The sequence below is a fragment of the Chlamydomonas reinhardtii genome, chromosome 9 (genome assembly GCF_000002595.2).
Source record: "Chlamydomonas reinhardtii strain CC-503 cw92 mt+ chromosome 9, whole genome shotgun sequence".
Lineage (NCBI taxonomy): Eukaryota > Viridiplantae > Chlorophyta > Chlorophyceae > Chlamydomonadales > Chlamydomonadaceae > Chlamydomonas > Chlamydomonas reinhardtii.
The window spans coordinates 5,324,004-5,343,026 of NC_057012.1; the positions used below are offsets into that span (position 1 = coordinate 5,324,004).

Below are 19,023 nucleotides of genomic sequence, written 5' to 3' on the forward strand. Positions count from 1 at the left end.
TCCTCGGAACTAGCGGCCGCCCTCGCCACCGGGGTGGCTCCTTCTTCCAGTACATGGGCGTATTTGCGTTCGATGTCCGAGGGCGATCCGGTGAAAAGAACGCTGGTGTTTCCAAGGCCTAGTCTGTCGGTGGCTTCTGTCCCGATTAATTGCTTTAGTTTCTTTAGAATGAAGGAACGATATATTTCATGTATCATTGTTGTGTGGGGCCTAAAGCGGGCTCTAGGCGGTAGGTCTGCGCTTAAGTTCGGTGCGCCCTCCTTGCATGTCCCCCATTGCGTGTCGGTGCTGGTTGCAGATTTCGTGCTGTGGACATTTAATACTAGATAGCATCCCTGGTGGCAGAATAAGTTCGGTGTGAAGCTCGGGCACCATAGTGTTTCTTTGACGCAGGCACTTTGAGTATTCCCCTTCTGTTCCTGGCGATATGCATTTGCGCCGGTGTGGCACATGGTTATGGGGACATCACTTAGCAATTCGGTCGCGTTCGCGTGCGGGCTTTGGGCCAAGAGGAGGCGAGAGCGCTCTGCGGTACTGTTGGCGAGCGGCTCTGAGGCAACTGGTATGTGCTCGGAGCTTATAAGCCCCTCAGTGTGCGGGTGCTTTGCAGCAGCTGGGCTTTGTGAGGGTCTCATTTGCGACATGCCGAGGGGCCCGGCGCCAGCACGCTTGCTGGCTGTGTAGCACGTTGTTTGCAGGATACTGGCATCAAGTATGCCTTTCTGAGAGCAGCGATGCGACGATAGCGTCGTGTTCGCGGGGAAGCTGTAGCCATGGGAAATCCTCTCCCTCAGAGAGAGCTCGTTTACATCCGTTCGAGACGGATATGCAGACCACACATGGTCGTGGGGAGTTCGCTGGTTGCCTAAGTGCACGAAAGCACTGGCTTGCCGGGGCGGTCCCCAGTCAAACCAGCGTTCGGCCGCGGCAGGTCCAGCCCCTTTCCCAGCCGTGGTTGCGTTGGTTGTCAGCATGCAGAGTGCAAAGCATAGCAGAACACAGATACCTGTGGTCTTTCGCTCCACCTTTCGCCGAGCAACCATTTTCCACATATTTCCTAGCGACGAGCTTACAAGGGTTGGTACAGAGGTATGGCTAAGCATTATATTCGAGCGCGCGCCCTTGGTAAGGCATTTGGTAGCTCAGTGCCGCTTTTACACCAACCTACGACAACTCTCGCTGATCAAAGACGCGGGGCTGGAGCTGACCCAAAAGGGCAGCGCATACCACACCACGCTCCACGGTCTGTCGGCCCTCCTTACACGCACCGCGCCGCCAGGCGCCGACACGGAACAGGCCCTACCCTTCCGATTGATTCAACCCCTCCTTGAACTCACCAGCGACTTCCGCGAGCTCCTCACTCCGGACCGCACCTGTGTTATTGACGCCAACACATTAAAAAACAAGTGGCCACGGGCCCACAGGCGGCACAGGATAGCCCTTAACCGCCTTACTCTCGCACTCCACGCTGAAACCCGAGCCCGAGCCAAAACCCACAACAGCACCGCTCCCCTTACCGCTGCCCAACGCACTCTCCCAGACGGGCACACCTTTACCGGCCTCCACACGACCCACACCGCACCTACCGCCGTTGACTGGGGCACACTTAACCGCTTCCTTCGCCAGCGCGCCCCTGCCGCCGAACCGACCGCCCATGCCGGAGGAACTGCCGCGGCCGCCACCACCGCTGTCACCACCGCCACCGCCGCCACGGCGGCAGAACATGAGGACGCCCACAGCGATGGCGAAAACCAGACACCTGCACAAACACGCCGGCCGGGCACACAGCAACGTAAGCGGGCCTGCATTAAAATGGTCAGAGAACCCGAAGGACGGGGAGCCCCGCCAGCCCACGCACCGAAAGCGTTCGACTGGGACCCCGCGCTTGACCCACTTACCGACGCACACTGCGCAGACCTGCTCGACATCGCCCCCAGCCTCATCGGCCGATCCAAGCCCCCCAACCCCGAATCACACCTCAGACACCTACTTCTGGGCCCCACGCCCCCAACCACTTTCACACACCGACACAAGCTCAACCAGGAGGAGCAAGACGCGTACCTGGCCGCCACGTCCGACACCTGGAAGCACTTCAGCGAAACCTACCGCACCAAAGCCCTCACCACCAACAACACCCTGTATGGACACCAGGAGCGGGTGCAGCACGTAATAGCCCGCACCACCAGCAAAGGTTCGCCTCACTACCGCGTCCAGTGGGAACCCACCGTCATCACCCCCGGCTCCCTCACCCTCTACGCCCGGAACCGCTACCGCCCCAAACCCGGCGGCCTTACCTGGCTCCTTACCCCGGGTAATGAACCTCGCGTCCTGGTGGAATGGGAAGACCTGGAAGAACCCGCCGCTACCCTGGAGGCACAAGACAACAAACAGGACCTCCTGGACGCCCTGCACGCCCGCCTTGCTGTCCCCCCGGCCCCCCGCCCCCCGGCCCCCGCTAGCGACACACACCTAAACCCTGACCAGCGACAGGGCCGATGGATAGATGCCAGCAACGACACCGCACGAGGGCAACGCACTCTGCGCCAATTCGTCGACATCAATGTCGAGCCATGCAACCCCAGCCGAGACATCCGCCCCACACAAACATACACCATCCAGCTCGGTATCCTCCCCGACCCTGGCTCCACGGCACACAGCACTCACATGGCGCATGTATACGACCCCCGCGGACGGTGCATAGGCACCATCAGAGCCGAGCGGCTTAACCTCCTCTGGCAACGCTACCAGCATGCACAAACAACCTGGCCCGAAGCGCACGCCAAATACGACCAGGGCAGAGGCTTTGCGGCGGCCATCGCCCGCCTGCTCCTCCGATACAAACCCGGGGGCGGCTCCAAATCCCACCCTGTCACCGAAAAAGGGGAACGCATTCTGTGCGACGGATTGACACAAACCCTGCACACAGCAATAGGCAGCACAACAGAGCTCTTCGCATCACCCCTAAACGTCTCGGAAGCCGCCACCACCTACTACACACTGTATGAAGAAGACATGCTCTTTGGGGCCAACTATGACGCGTACTCCCAGCCATGGGATGGAATTGCTGTCGCCTACCCCGAACCCAACACCGAAGACGGAGCTCACGCGGTACGATGGGCACTGGCATGGGCCGAACACACCGAAACCCTTACAAACACCCGCAACCCGCCAACCACTGCCACGCTGATCATCCTCCCCACCCAACGCAACGCGCCATACACACGATACCTCGCCCACCCCAGAGTCACACTCCTTGGCAGCATCTCCGCCACAGCAACACACGCCCTTCTCGGCCAGATCCACAACGACGCAGGCATCACCTTAAAACACGACCTGGTGCTGGTCAGCAATACACCCGGAGCCCGACTTGCCCAGTCCATACGCGACGACCTAGGCACGTCTCTATACCTCTCAGGCATGCCCGTCGAACCGCAGCCCCAACTCACCTGGGCCCACACACGGTGGGTAACCAAACAGGTCCGCCGGATGACCCGCACCCGCCCGGCAGCCCCCCGAGTAACACCCCCTCCCGTACCGGCCACGCCAGCCACCCTGGCCCCGTTCGCGGCCACCCAACCCCTACGCCTCAATCCCTGCGAAGGCTTCTACACCGATGGCTCAGTACAGAAAGACGCCCTTGGTCAGCCCAGCGCGTGGGGGGCCGCAGCGATCGATGCCCGCACGTCCCAAACGTATCAGATCGACGTCAACCCTGGACAACACGGCTGCAACACCATAACAAGATGCGAGCTCTCGGCCATACACCAAGTGCTCAAGCTCGACGAAGTGCAAGCGCTCCCCGAAATCACAGTTTACACCGACTCCGCTGCGTCGCTATTCCTCATCCGCAAAACAATCAACCAGCCCCAACTCCTTACCTTCAGCAAACACAAAGCGCTGCTGGATAACATCCTCGCGCTCCTGAAACGCCGCTCCCACGCCGGCCGAAGGACAAACCTCCTCAAGGTCAAAGCACATTCAGGGATTACGTACAATGAACTCGCAGATCAGGCGGCGGTGAAAACCGCCAAGGGAGAAGAGATGCCCGGGGCCGAGTGGCTGGTCGAGGAGTCCGATAACGACCCGCGTAGTAAATACTACTGGATACGTAAAACTATCAAACCGACTGTGGAAGGGGTGCCACGAGAGAAGAACGAAGGACACTACGCGCATGACCTCAACCGCGGCATCGCCACGCTCGCAGCCCCGCACATCGCCCAAGGCCACACCCGCGAAACCCTCTACACTGGTTTCGTAGCCAACGCCATCCCAGACCTGGATATCAAATCCAGCACCCGAACCCTGAACCTGCAATCAGGCCGGCACCGCAAGGCCAAACGCTGCATGGACTACTTATACGGGCAACTGTGGAACAACAAACTCGCAGCCCGCTTTGGCCGCACAGTTACAGGCCGCCGAGCCCCCCGCGCTGGCCCTGATACCCCCGCCCCATGCCCACTCTGCCGCGGACCCGACTCCGGCGGCCACATACTGGGAGGCTGCCACAACCCCCAACTCCGTGCAATGTACATTAAACGACACAACATTGCAGTCCAGACCATCGCACGAGCCATCTCCCGCGGTGACTGCGGCGGCTGCTACATGGTAATGGACGCCACGTCTAAAGACGATCTGCCAGACTACGCAGCTGACAACCGTCTGCCGCCATGGCTGCTTCCCGACCAGGAGGGCAAACCAGCAGGACGCCACCTACACTACCGCCCCGACATACTACTAATTCCTTCAATCTCCCTCGCCGCAGCCCTAAACCCAGACTTTGTCGCGCTTCCCAGCGAACATGACACCATCTACATTATTGAAGCCGGATACACAGCCGACACGAACCACGCCGCCAAGCAACACGAAAAAGCACAACAGCACCAGGCCCTTGCAGCCGACCTGCGGGAAGCGGGATGGAAAGTGCAATACACTCCACAGAGCGCCATCAGCCTCGGGTTTGCAGGAACAATCCACAAGGACCTCCACCCCCTCCTCACCTCCCTGGGCGTCACCTCCCACAAAGCCAGGCAGTGCTGCGACACCCTACACGACCACGCAGTCGCCACCCTCAATCATATAGTCCTGACCAGACGGCGCCTCGAACGGGGACTGCCACCTGGCAACCCCGGCGGGACGTAGCATCCCGGCAGGGTGCAGGCCTAGCCTGCACGCCCGCCGCCTAATGCTCGGTAGTGGGGGCGTACAGGAGGCGGGCCTGGCCCACCTCCTCATCTCCCCCCACTCCCTTAATCCACACCACTTGCCTACGGCAGGGTGTATCTATTTCTATTTCTATTTCTCGGCTCTTGGAGCCTGGGCCTGGCGTGCTGCCCCCGGCGGTGGATGGGGCGTGGCAGCCTGCCTGTGTGCTGCAGCATCGCAAGCCGCGGCACCTGTGGACCTTTGAAGAGCGGGCGGCGTACGATGCAGCATCACCAGGGGACCGGGCGGGGGCGTGGCCTCGGGCGCCGTACTTCCTGGCGCCGGAGGCTGGGGTGGTGGTGCACCCGGAGCACTGCCGGATTGCGGGTGTCAGCTTAGCGGACTACACGGTGCGGGACGTGCGGCGGGCCATCACCGCGGCCAACCCGGCCGCACCTCCGGCTCCGGCCCGCCCCGCAGCCATGCCGTGCCCGGCGCCAACACAGCAGGCGGGGGGGTCGGGGCCCCAGCCAGCGGCACAGTCGCGGCTGGCGAAGCGGGAGGCGGAGTGGCAGCGTGCAGCGGTGCAGCTGACCACCACGGCGGCGCAGCATTTCTACAATAACCCGGTGGCTCTGGACCCCTGGCTCCACCGCACCTCCGCGGCAGCCGGGCTGCAGAACACGCCGGCGAGAGAACTGCAGTCGTATGCGTCCCCGTCCCAGCCGTCGGGGGAGGGGCCGCGGCGGTCCGCGCGGCTGCAGGAGCAGGCGGCGGGAGGGGCGGGACCTAGCACTGGGCCTGCCATGGCGGCGGCGGCAGCAGCGGCGGCGGTGGAGGGCGACCCTCGCATGCCGCCCCCGGATGCGTCCCTTCTGCGGGGTACGTGGCGGAGGCTGTGGGACAGCCACGCCAGTCGGGGGGCAAAGGTACTTGTGTACCGGCTGCAACATGCTTACCTGCCTTGCGGGCTGTACAGGGCGGGCAAGGGCATTCGGCCACGGGTGACCACGGGGTGCGGGGGGTTGGGGGCGCACTGTCCTCACCCCGCCTGCGGGCCACCTGGCCCGCGGGCGTGGGCCAGCCTGACGCACATCTTCCTGGAGTGTCCAGCTTATGCGCAGGCGAGGACGTGGCTGCAGCAGCTGTGGGCATGCGTTGCGCCCCAGGCAGCGGCGCCGCCAGTGACGGACGCGGGCTTCATGCTGGGGGACCGCATGGGTATGTGGGCCTCAGGCCCACGGGGGGCGGGCGCGCTGCTGTGGAGCACTTTGCGGGCCACCTTCTTGTACGCCGTCTGGTGTGCGTACTGGTCCCGCGAGCCTGCTAAGCAGACGTCGGAGCATGTGGTTCGGGAGGTGGTCAGCGAGCTGCGCAGGGTGATGCAGCTGCGTTTCACTGCCGCCACGCTAACCCCTGAAACCCTGTCGGCTCTGCCCACTCAGCTTCTCACCGCACAGCTCAAGGCGGCTAAGCTGGAGCACTTTGTGGCCATCTGGTTGGCGGGTGGCGCGCTTTGTGAAGTGGAGGAGGTTCAGGGTGGGTCACCGAAGTTGAACTTGCGGCTGACGCTTGCATCACCTGTGCAGGCCCCCTAGGTTTCCTTTTGGGCGGCAGTTCGTTCCAGGCGCTGGCGTGGCGTTTATCGTCATCAGCTTATCTGGCGCCCATGTGTTTTAGCTGTGGCTGGCGTCGCAGCGCCTGGGCGGCTGTGGGACTTCCTGCACAGCGCGTCTTGCAGCGGGCTGGAGCCCGCTTAGTCAGCGCCACATCTGGCCCGTTTAGTTTTCTGCTTGTGTCTCCTCTGCCGGTTCTCCTGGGGTGTTGCTTAAGCAACCGACTTGTGGGGGTGGGGTGGGTTTGGGCGGGGCGAGTGCGTAGCGCTGGTGTTTCTTTTTCTGGCGCGCGGTGGTGGTGGTTCTTGCGGTTAGGCTGTGGTGTAGGTTGGTGCTTGGGTTAGGTCTGGCGGTGTTTTTGTGCAACCCCTCCCGGGGGGCGGGGGGGCCAGCCTCCTGCTCTGTCTGCCGGGTCGGGGTGGGGTGGGGTGGGATGGTTGGGGGTGGTTGGTGGCGGTTTTCGAGGTGTTTGTTTTCTGTTTTTCTTCTCTTCTCTCCTCTTCTTGCCCTGTCAGGGTTCTGGTCCCGGGGACCAGGCTGCTTTCAGGCAGCAGGGGGGCAGCGCGTCTGCCCCTGTTCAACCTTGTAAGGATGATTCCTCAAAAAAAAAACGGCGTACAAGAAGGTGGCCCGCAAAGTGCTCCACAGCAGCGCGCCCGCCCCCCGCGGGCCTGAGGCCCACATACCCATGCGGTCCCCCAGCATGAAGCCCGCGTCCGTCACTGGTGGCGCCGCTGCCTGGGGCGCAACGCAGGCCCACAGCTGCTGCAGCCACGTCCTCACCTGCGCATAAGCCGGACACTGTTCATCCTGTTCAACCTTGTAAGGATGATTCCTCAAAAAAAAACTCCAGGAAGATGTGCGTCAGGCCATGGGCCTTGGCAGGTTTGCGCACCTGACGGGCCCTTGCCCACACACGGGGGTGCCGTTTACCACTGGCGCCGTGACGCACCTGGGTGTGCCCCTGTCGTGGGACTCGGATGCGGCTGCAGCTGACTTGTACACCCGGCGGGCTCGACGCCAGCTCGGCGCGGTCCAGGCTTTTGCCCTTGTAGATGAGGGTGATGATGCCCTCCCGCCAGGAGGCGGGCAGCGCCGCCGCCATTTCACCGCCATCGTGGGCGTCTGCAGCGGCAGCAAAGGCAGCGGCAGCAGCAGCACACAAGCGCGGGCCCAGCAGTGCCCAGAAAACCTTGTACACCTCGTACGGGACCCCGTCCGACCCAGGCGCTTTACCATTGGCGGAGCCAGCCAGCGCTGCCATCAGCTCGGCATCACTGAGGGCGCCGTCACCGGACCCCTCTGCGGCGGCCTGCAGATCTGCCGGAACCTTGCGGTCAATGGCCGCCAGAAGCTGCTGCTGCGACGCCGTACAGACCGGCTGCACGCGGAACAGGCCGGTGGGGCTGGTGCTGCTGTACATGGCTGCAGCGGCTGCGGAGACAGTGTTGCGCGTGCCCGGCCCCGTGAGCGCCACAGGCGCCGGTTGCCCCGGCACCTTCAAGTGCGTGATGGGCTCCTGCGCACCGGCTGCTGGCTCGTCAGCCTGCCGATGGAACTAGCGAGTGCCCCGCTCCCCATGCTCCTCCATCAGTGCCGCGCGGGCATTGTGGCTGGCCGCTGCGGCAGCTGCCCGCTCCTCCCGCACCGCCAAGTTGGCCATGGCCGCAGCCTGACGCTGCGCGGCGCTGGCACCCGACCCGTCGGCCAGGGCAGCGGCCGTGTCTGCGGCCAGCACCACGCCATGCAGCCCATCCCGGGTCTGGCGTGCATGCCGACGGTGGATGCTGGTGGCGGCCTCCCGCAAGAAGAACTTGTCCGCCTCCCATTGCGTGCAAGCGCCGTCACCTGTACTGGCCACGGGATTTGCGGCAACGTGCGCCTCCAAGCGCTGCTCAAGCTCCAAACGCAGCGAGGGGTGAAACAGCAGGTATATGGGGAAGCGCCACTGCTCCCGGTGCGCATGTGGCAGGTCGGGCAAGGACAGGGTGAGCAGCACACTGTTATGGTCCCCAGGCGCCCCATACGTGCGAGCGACATCCACCACCCACGGCGCCGCGGTGGCACTGACATACCACCGATCCAGGCGTGCAGGAGTGGCCGGCTTGGGTGTGGCCGGATGCGTGTAGCCCTTGGCGCCGCCACGCTTGCTTGCCCAAGGGTCTACCAGACTGAACTGGGCAAGGAGGCCGGCAAGTTGCGGGGCACCTGCAGCACGTGACGGGCTAGGGGCCGCCTCCTGACTGGCATCGGTGACACAGTTCCAGTCCCCACCAACAACAAGCACCCTGTCCGTGGCCAGGTGGGGATGCAGCCCGGCAAAGAAAGCAGGCTTGTCCGCCACGGCCGTGGGCGCATACACACACACGAAGCGCAGGCGCAAGTGACCCACGTCCCAATCCCAACATACCACACGGCCCGCCGCATCCATTGACGGCGGCTGCAGTACGCAGCCTGGAAGGGACAGCCGACTCCGCGCCAGGATAGCCGCCCCACAGGAGTGTGTGTGTATGCGCCCACGGCCGTGGCGGACAAGCCTGCTTTCTTTGCCGGGCTGCATCCCCACCTGGCCACGGACAGGGTGCTTGTTGTCGGTGGGGACTGGAACTGTGTCACCGATGCCAGTCAGGAGTAACTTTTACGTTACTCTTTTCTCTTGCTATTCTTGCATCCTCCTTTCCTTCTGCACAGCTTTGAAACAGTCGACGTCATTTCTCTCGTGCTGTTTGACTTGCTTCCTTTTGTTTTAGGCTTCTTAAGGCCTACGAACCACTGTGAAGGAGTCTGCATTTGTGGGCGTGCTCGTTTTTCGTCAGTCCATTTTGCAGCTGTAGCGCGACACTCCCTCTCCAGCGCCCTTCAGCCTATGTCGGCTTGTGCTTTGGAACTCGACACAGCTATGGAATAGGATTCTGGCGGTTCAGGAACGTCGCCGTGGAGTTGGCGACATTTCGCTTGTTGGCATTTTAACATCTCGGCGAGCACCACACTTCACCAGCTTGGAGCCGGCGGCGTATCAACCTTTGTGGTTGGTCACTTGCATCCGCGCGTGCAGCAGGGTGCTTTGGGTGTGGCGGTCGGGGGAGCCCTGCAGCACTTGGCTGTTTTTTTGGGGTGTGGCTCGTCTTCGTGCCCTTGTTGCCTGGTGCCTGGATGCCTGGCGCCCGCCCTGCTGTGATGCCCTGGGAGTGCTGATCTTGGGCAGCTATGCAGTTGCTGGGTGATCCTTTTTTTTTTGAGGAATCATCCTTACAAGGTTGAACAGGGGCAGACGCGCTGCCCCCCTGCTGCCTGAAAGCAGCCTGGTCCCCGAGACCAGAACCCTGACAGGGAAAGAAGAGAAGAAAAGAGAAGAAAACAGAAAACAAACACCTCGAAAACCGCCACCAAACACCCCCATCCATCCCACCCCACCCCACCCCGACCCGGCAGACAGAGCAGGAGGCTGGCCCCCCCACCCCCCGGGAGGGGTTGCACAAAAACACCGCCAGACCTAACCCAAGCACCAAACTACACCACAGCCTAACCGCAAGAACCACCACCACCACGCACCAGAAAAGAAAACACCAGCGTTACGCACTTGCCCCGCCCAAACCCACCCCACCCCCACAAGTCGGTTGCTTAAGCAACACCCCAGGAGAACCGGCAAAGGAGACACAAGCAGAAAAAAGCCCCCGCAGCGTTAGCCACCCACAGCTGGTCCAGGCTAACCCGCCACTGTGGCGGCGCCGCTGGCGGCTGAGTGGCTGGCTGCGGTGGATGCTGTTCCACGCCCGCGCTCCGCACGTGGTCGACCGCGGCGCCAGCCGGGCAGGCAGCCCTGCTGGCGCCGGCGTGTCGCTGTACACCCACGCCCACGTGATCACCGGATCGCTAACTCAGTTAGTGATTTGACTCGTCCTTACGGCAGAAGGGACCCGGGTACGAATCCGGATAAAAGCCCAATTATGCAAAAGGCGAAAGATTGGTGCGAAACCGATTGGTGATCCCACGAACGATAGGTAATTGCCCTTAGTGGCAATTGCGGGCTTATGCCCGCTACAACCTAAATAGGTCGTGGTGCAGAAGTCCGATTTAGTGGCGAGGTCCAAGGTTCAAGACAAGGCTCAAGATCCAAGGCTCGAGGAGGAGCGCCATGGCTCCTCGGTTTGCACGAACTGGCAGTGCTCCACTACTATAACGCGGCGTTTCCCTAGCTCGATATGCTAGGTGTGCAGGCTTGGATGTAGTGGACTTTGAAGAGCAGCCTAGGACTTGGAGGCTGTAGTTTCGGAGGTTGTGACTCTTTCGTGGTGAGGCGTCAGCGTGAGGGGGGCGGGCCCTCTCGCCCTAGTCACCTTGCCCCGTTAATCCATGCCAGGCCCTATGGGCCGGCGTTGTAATTATTATTATTATTCCCACGCCCACGTGGTGGCGGAGTCCGGGCGCACATGGGTAAGCAGCGCCCGGGTGAGGATCTTCCAGGGTTGCCGGCCTGGCTGGGCAAGGAGGGCGAAGGTCTTAGCTTGCAGGGCAGACAGGAACGCAGGCAGGTCGACGTGGTTGACACCCCCGTCCTTGTACGGCAGACAGGCCGTTTCCCGCTTTGGCAGCAGGAGCGGGTTCCCGTGCGACACCAGGCTGGCGTCCTCAGCGTGCATGGAGCGCACAGCAAAGTGGTCCACCAGGTCGGTGAGTTCCTTCAGCTGCGCCGGCGACGGGTTTAGGAAGCTGAAGTGGTAGGCCAGCTTCGCCGCCAACACCTGCTTCGCAATGTGCACACGGCCAACGAGAGTCAGAGACAGGGCAGCCCACAGACGCGCCACAAACGCCATGCCGCGAGCCCGCCGGGTGTACAAGTCAGCTGCAGCCGCATCAGAGTCCCATGACAGGGGCACACCCAGGTGCGTCACGGCGCCAGTGGTAAACGGCACCCCTGTGTGTGGGCAAGGGCCCGTCAGGTGCGCAAACCTGCCAAGGCCCATGGCCTTGCTCTTGTCCGGATGGACACGGGCGTTGGACGCGCGGCAGAACAGCTGTACTGCCGCCATCAGGACCGGCCCGTCCACCGCCGGGTCGCGCGCCGTGAGGGTCGTGTCGTCAGCGTGGTGGGCAGCCGGTGGCGCCTGCTCGCCACTGGGTAACAGGGGCGTGCGCAGAAAGGACGTCAGTGGCTGCATCTGGATGACCCACAGGGGTGGTGAGGCGGTGCTGCCCTGCGGCAAGCCGTTCAGCACTGGGAAGGCATCAGAGAGCATCCCGTTCACACACACGCGGGTCCCGTACGAGGTGTACAAGGTTTTCTGGGCACTGCTGGGCCCGCGCTTGTGTGCTGCTGCTGCCGCTGCCTTTGCTGCCGCTGCAGACGCCCACGATGGCGGTGAAATGGCGGCGGCGCTGCCCGCCTCCTGGCGGGAGGGCATCATCACCCTCATCTACAAGGGCAAAAGCCTGGACCGCGCCGAGCTGGCGTCGTACCGGCCCATCACGCTGCTCAACTGCGACTTCAAGATGGTGTCCAAGGCCGTCAGCGCCCGCCTGCAGCCCGCCCTGGATGCAGTTGTGGATGAGCTGCAGACCGCGTTCATCACCGGCCGCTGGATTGGTGACAACGCGCTGTACCTCCAAGGCCTGATCGAATGGATGCGCCTGGACGTGGGCGCGGACGGCACGCCACGGCAGGGTGGTGCGCTGTACTTCTTGGACATAGAAAAGGCGTATGACCGGGTGCACCGGCAGTGGCTGTATGCATCCGCGGAGGGACTTGGGTTTGGGCCGCGCATGCTGCGCTGGATCCGCCTGCTCACTGCCAACGGCTCTGCCCGCGTGTGTGTGAACGGGATGCTCTCTGACGCCTTCCCAGTGCTGAACGGCTTGCCGCAGGGCAGCACCGCCTCACCACCCCTGTGGGTCATCCAGATGCAGCCACTGACGTCCTTTCTGCGGCGGCAGGTGGAGCAAGGGGCACTGCGCACGCCCCTGTTACCCAGCGGCGAGCAGGCGCCACCGGCTGCCCACCACGCTGACGACACGACCCTCACGGCGCGCGACCCGGCGGTGGACGGGCCGGTCCTGATGGGGGCAGTACAGCTGTTCTGCCGCGCGTCCAACGCCCGTGTCCATCCGGACAAGAGCAAGGCCATGGGCCTTGGCAGGTTTGCGCACCTGACGGGCCCTTGCCCACACACGGGGGTGCCGTTTACCACTGGCGCCGTGACGCACCTGGGTGTGCCCCTGTCGTGGGACTCGGATGCGGCTGCAGCTGACTTGTACACCCGGCGGGCTCGCGGCATGGCGTTTGTGGCGCGTCTGTGGGCTGCCCTGTCTCTGACTCTTGTTGGCCGTGTGCACATTGCGAAGCAGGTGCTGGCGGCGAAGCTGGCCTACCACTTCAGCTTCCTCAACCCGTCGCCTGCGCAGCTGAAGGAACTCACCGACCTGGTGGACCACTTTGCTGCGCGCTCCATGCACGCTGAGGACGCCAGCCTGGTGTCGCACGGGAACCCGCTCCTTTTTTTTTTTGAGGAATCATCCTTACAAGGTTGAACAGGGGCAGACACGCTGCCCCCCTGCTGCCTGAAAGCAGCCTGGTCCCCGAGACCAGAACCCTGACAGGGCAAGAAGAGAAGAGAAGAAAAGAAAAACAGAAAACAAACACCTCGAAACTCCTGCTGCCAAAGCGGGAAACGGCCTGTCTGCCGTACAAGGATGGGGGTGTCAACCACGTCGACCTGCCTGCGTTCCTGTCTGCCCTGCAAGCTAAGACCTTCGCCCTCCTTGCCCAGCCAGGCCGGCAACCCTGGAAGATGCTCACCCGGGCGCTGCTTACTCATGTGCGCCCGGACTCCGCCACCACGTGGGCGTGGGTGTACAGCGACACGCCGGCGCCAGTGGGGCTGCCTGCCCGGCTGGCGGCCGCGGTCGGCCACATGCAGAGCGCGGGCGTGGAACAGCATCCACCGCAGCCAGCCACTCAGCCGCCAGCGGCGCCGCCACAGTGGCGGGTTAGCCTGGACCAGCTGTGGGTGGCTAACGCTGCGGGGGCTGTGTCCTACGTCCACTACACGGGGCGGCTCTTGGAGCCTGGGCCTGGCGTGCTGCCCCCGGCGGTGGATGGGGCGTGGCAGCCTGCCTGTGTGCTGCAGCATCGCAAGCCGCGGCACCTGTGGACCTTTGAAGAGCGGGCGGCGTACGATGCAGCATCACCAGGGGACCGGGCGGGGGCGTGGCCTCGGGCGCCGTACTTCCTGGCGCCGGAGGCTGGGGTGGTGGTGCACCCGGAGCACTGCCGGATTGCGGGTGTCAGCTTAGCGGACTACACGGTGCGGGACGTGCGGCGGGCCATCACCGCGGCCAACCCGGCCGCACCTCCGGCTCCGGCCCGCCCCGCAGCCATGCCGTGCCCGGCGCCAACACAGCAGGCGGGGGGTTCGGGGCCCCAGCCAGCGGCACAGTCGCGGCTGGCGAAGCGGGAGGCGGAGTGGCAGCGTGCAGTGGCGCACACTATAAGGACGGGTTTGTGCGTTACACCTGCTTTTTGTGCGTAAAGCATGCGTTGGGGGTGGGACGCATGCGTCCACGGAACGCAAGAAGCATGAGGGCCGGGGAGGGCGGCAAACCTCTCGGTTGTGCGTGCGAAGCACGCATGCGGAACGCATGCAGACGCATGCGCCCCACGAATACGCAAGCCCCCGACGCAAGCCCCGTCAAAGCCTTCACCTTAAGTACTTGCTCAACTCACAGAGTGTAGACACATAGCGAACGATGACTTTGCCAAACCTCGCGATCCCCCAACTGCACTGCAACGTGCAAACTATTGCTTCTACATTTGCTGCGTTAACAAACAGTATATTAGCACGTATAACGCAACTGCCATGAGAAAGGCGTTAGGGATGGGCCTTGTTATGGGGCTGTTTCCACTGAGCGGTAATTAAGGTTTGCTTAAATATCGAGTGACATCGGCTTTGTAGGGTGCCCAAATACTATTTTGTGCAATTGCATTTTGGCTTTATGCGTGAAGCTGGATTGGTCGCAAAGTCGGGTCCGCAGGGTCGGTCACACCCAGGTCGGCCCTTCGGGCCTCTTTAAACGCATCGATTGCATTTATGGGACATAGATGACAAAATAATAACGTCACAAAAGCGGCGCGCCTTAAATATGATGTTTAACCCCTGTCGGGGTACAGGGGCCAGAAAGTTAGCATCCGCGACCGAGAAATTGACACAAAGCATCCTTACACGCTATGTATCTTTAAATACTTTTGGGGGCGTACGTAGAATTAAGGATGTATGCGCACGATCGAGGCTGAATTGCGCGCTTAAATACTTGAGCAATTACGCGTGTCCATACTTGCGGGTAATTAGCCCAGTATTTAAGCTAATTACCACCTTAATTACCAAGTGGAAACAGCCCCTATGGATAAGCAAAGGCAAAGCAACGAGTGCCAGGCTCTATGTTGTATGTATGTATGAAGAGTTAAACCTAGGTACTAAGTAGTAATCACGGTAAACGGGGGGAGCGCCGGCGGTGCGTGGCGGTGACTGTTCCAAACAGCCGCGGCAGAGGCTGTGGCTGCCGCGGCTGCCCATGGCCAGCTGTCACCGGTTGCGCGGCCGCTGGTGGGGAGGAAGGCTGGCGACTGCCGCTGCTGCGCGCTGCTATCAGCCCGGAATCTGCATGGGAGCGGGAGGCATGGGCGGGCTAAACGGGAGCGGCCGGGGTTGCGGCGGTGCGTGGCGGTGACTGTTCCAAGCAGCCGCGGCAGCAGCTGTGGCTGCCGCGGCTGCCCATGGCCAGCAGTCACCGGTTGCGCGGCCGCTGGTGGGGAGGCAGGCTGGTGACTGCCGCTGCTGCGCGCTGCTATCAGCCCGGAAGCTGCATGGGAGCGGGAGGCATGAGCAGGGTAAACGGGGGGAGCGGCCGGGGTTGCGGCGTTGCGTGGCGGTGATTGTTCCAAGCAGCCGCGGCAGCAGCTGTGGCTGCCGCGGCTGCCCATGGCCAGCAGTCACCGGTTGCGCGGCCGCTGGTGGGGAGGGAGGCTGGCGAGTGCCGCTGCTGCGCGCTGCTATCAGCCCGGAAGCTGCACGGGAGCGGGAGGCATGAGCAGGGTAAACGGGGGGAGCGGCCGGGGTTGCGGTGTTGCGTGGCGGTGATTGTTCCAAGCAGCCGCGGCAGCAGCTGTGGCTGCCGCGGCTGCCCATGGCCAGCAGTCACCGGTTGCGCGGCCGCTGGTGGGGAGGGAGGCTGGCGACTGCCGCTGCTGCGCGCTGCTATCAGCCCGGAAGCTGCACGGGAGCGGGAGGCATGAGCAGGGTAAACGGGGGGAGCGGCCGGGGTTGCGGCGTTGCGTGGCGGTGATTGTTCCAAGCAGCCGCGGCAGCAGCTGTGGCTGCCGCGGCTGCCCATGGCCAGCAGTCACCGGTTGCGCGGCCGCTGGTGGGGAAGAAGGCTGGCGACTGCCGCTGCTGCGCGCTGCTATCAGCCCGGGACCTGCACGGGAGCGGGAGGCATGAGCAGGGTGAACGGGGGGAGCGGCCGGGGTTGCAGCGTTGCGTGGCGGTGACTGTTCCAAACAGCCGCGGCAGAGGCTGTGGCTGCCGCGGCTGCCCATGGCCAGCTGTCACCGGTTGCGCGGCCGCTGGTGGGGAGGAAGGTTGGCGACTGCCGCTGCTGCGCGCTGCTATCAGCCCGGAATCTGCATGGGAGCGGGAGGCATGGGCGGGCTAAACGGGAGCGGCCGGGGTTGCGGCGGTGCGTGGCGGTGACTGTTCCAAGCAGCCGCGGCAGCAGCTGTGGCTGCCGCGGCTGCCCATGGCCAGCAGTCACCGGTTGCGCGGCCGCTGGTGGGGAGGCAGGCTGGCGACTGCCGCTGCTGCGCGCTGCTATCAGCCCGGAAGCTGCATGGGAGCGGGAGGCATGAGCAGGGTAAACGGGGGGAGCGGCCGGGGTTGCGGCGTTGCGTGGCGGTGATTGTTCCAAGCAGCCGCGGCAGCAGCTGTGGCTGCCGCGGCTGCCCATGGCCAGCAGTCACCGGTTGCGCGGCCGCTGGTGGGGAGGGAGGCTGGCGACTGCCGCTGCTGCGCGCTGCTATCAGCCCGGAAGCTGCACGGGAGCGGGAGGCATGAGCAGGGTAAACGGGGGGAGCGGCCGGGGTTGCGGCGTTGCGTGGCGGTGATTGTTCCAAACAGCCGCGGCAGCAGCTGTGGCTGCCGCGGCTGCCCATGGCCAGCAGTCACCGGTTGCGCGGCCGCTGGTGGGGAAGAAGGCTGGCGACTGCCGCTGCTGCGCGCTGCTATCAGCCCGGGACCTGCACGGGAGCGGGAGGCATGAGCAGGGTAAACGGGGGGAGCGGCCGGGGTTCACTAGGGCGCAGAAGTCGCGTCCAGCGACCTGCACCCCAAGGCACTCCGCCCATCAAATTTGATACCCTCTATTTACAGAACTGCCCCGCACTCTGTAAGCTGCTTCCTAGGCCGAGAACGCTTGCTGCCGTACCCCTATTAAACGCACCGTCCTCCCTGCGCGTATTGTCCAGCCTGCTGTACGGTTTGACAAACGCTTTCGAATGGTGTTGAGAAAAGGCTACAGTCAGTGGCGGGTTTCAGGAATGCCGGTTTTTCCCTTGCGCTTCCCAGCCATGCCAGCTAAATGCCTGGGTATTGGGATTGATAATCCAGTTGATACCTGGCAGCAGGGCAGCGCGGTGGGTAGCTGCTCCCCTCGCGCATTGCATGGGTGCAAATTCATGCTTTTGCGCAGGGGGCAGGATGCCCTCATAAATCCTACGCGCGCAAGGTTGGGAGTCATTGCCCACCCGTACCCCAACAAGCTATGCATACCCAAGCTGCTACACCACAGGGCTGTCGCCGGCAACCCATGGCGCGAAAGCTGGCTTGCTGTCACAATGGGCCTTTTTCCCAGCCTCGCAGCGTGGGCGTGGCTACCTAGAACCCGCATGCACGCTGGAGAGCGCCCAGGAACATCTGCGCTATGGAAGGGGCCTTGGGGGTACTGTCCCACGATGGGACTTACCGGGTCGGGATCAACGCGCTCCCGCGCGGGAGAGGTCGGGCTGGCGCCGGTGTCTGTTTGGACGCGACTTTTGCGCCCTAGTGGTTGCGGCGTTGCGTGGCGGTGACTGTTCCAAGCAGCCGCGGCAGCAGCTGTGGCTGCCGCGGCTGCCCATGGCCAGCAGTCACCGGTTGCGCGGCCGCTGGTCGGGAGGGAGGCTGGCGACTGCCGCTGCTGCGCGCTGCTATCAGCCCGGAAGCTGCACGGGAGCGGGAGGCATGAGCAGGGTAAACGGGGGGAGCGGCCGGGGTTGCGGCGTTGCGTGGCGGTGACTGTTCCAAGCAGCCGCGGCAGCAGCTGTGGCTGCCGCGGCTGCGCATGGCCAGCAGTCACCGGTTACGCGGCCGCTGGTGGGGAGGGAGGCTGGCGACTGCCGCTGCTGCGCGCTGCTATCAGCCCGGAATCTGCATGGGAGCGGGAGGCATGGGCGGGCTAAACGGGAGCAGCCGGGGTTGCGGCGGTGCGTCGCGGTGACTGTTCCAAGCAGCCGCGGCAGCAGCTGTGGCTGCCGCGGCTGCCCATGGCCAGCAGTCACCGGTTGCGCGGCCGCTGGTGGGGAAGAAGGCTGGCGAGTGCCGCAGCTGCGCGCTGCTATCAGCCCGGGACCTGCATGGGAGCGGGAGGCATGAGCAGGGTAAACGGGGGGAGCGGCCGGGGTTGCTGTGGCGCGTGGCGGTGACTGTTCCAAGCAGCCGCGGCAGAGGCTGTGGCTGCCGCGGCTGCCCATGGCCAGCAGTCACCGGTTGCGCGGCCGCTGGTGGGGAGGAAGGCTGGCGAGTGCCGCTGCTGCGCGCTGCTATCAGCCCGGAATCTGCATGGGAGAGGGAGGCATGGGCGGGGTAAACGGCAGCGGCCGGGGTTGCTGCGGCGCGTGGCGGTGATTGTGCCAAGCAGCCGCGATGGAGCCGAAACCAAACTGGTGCTTGTCAGCACCTTTATTGACAGTGTCGGGCAGAACCACGGTGACCGTGTGCATGTAAGCCTTACCCCGTATCCAGCCCGGCGCACCAGGCGTTCCGTGTCTTCATGCGGCGGTGGGCGTGAGCGGAGGTGCGTGTGCATGGGAGCCCTACACCGTATCCAGCCCGGCGCGCCAGGCGTTCCCCCGGCGTGTCTTCATGCGGCGGTGGGCATGAGCGGAGGTGCGTGTGCATGCGAGCCTTACACCGTATCCAGTCCGGCGCACCTGGTGTTCCCCCGGCGTGTCTTCATGCGG

General features: G+C 63.7%; 1 protein-coding gene across 1 annotated transcript in view; it reads right to left on the reverse strand.

The window, feature by feature from the left end:
- The window catches only part of CHLRE_09g399849v5 (uncharacterized protein), a 3,996-nt gene extending 3,187 nt beyond the window's left edge, over nucleotides 1-809 (reverse strand). The window contains exon 1 of the mRNA XM_043065949.1: nucleotides 11-809. Coding sequence (XP_042921361.1) covers nucleotides 11-55 — 45 coding nt within the window. The 5' untranslated portion in view covers nucleotides 56-809. The remainder of the gene's footprint in view (nucleotides 1-10) is intronic.
- Nucleotides 810-19,023: the final 18,214 nt, after the last annotated feature.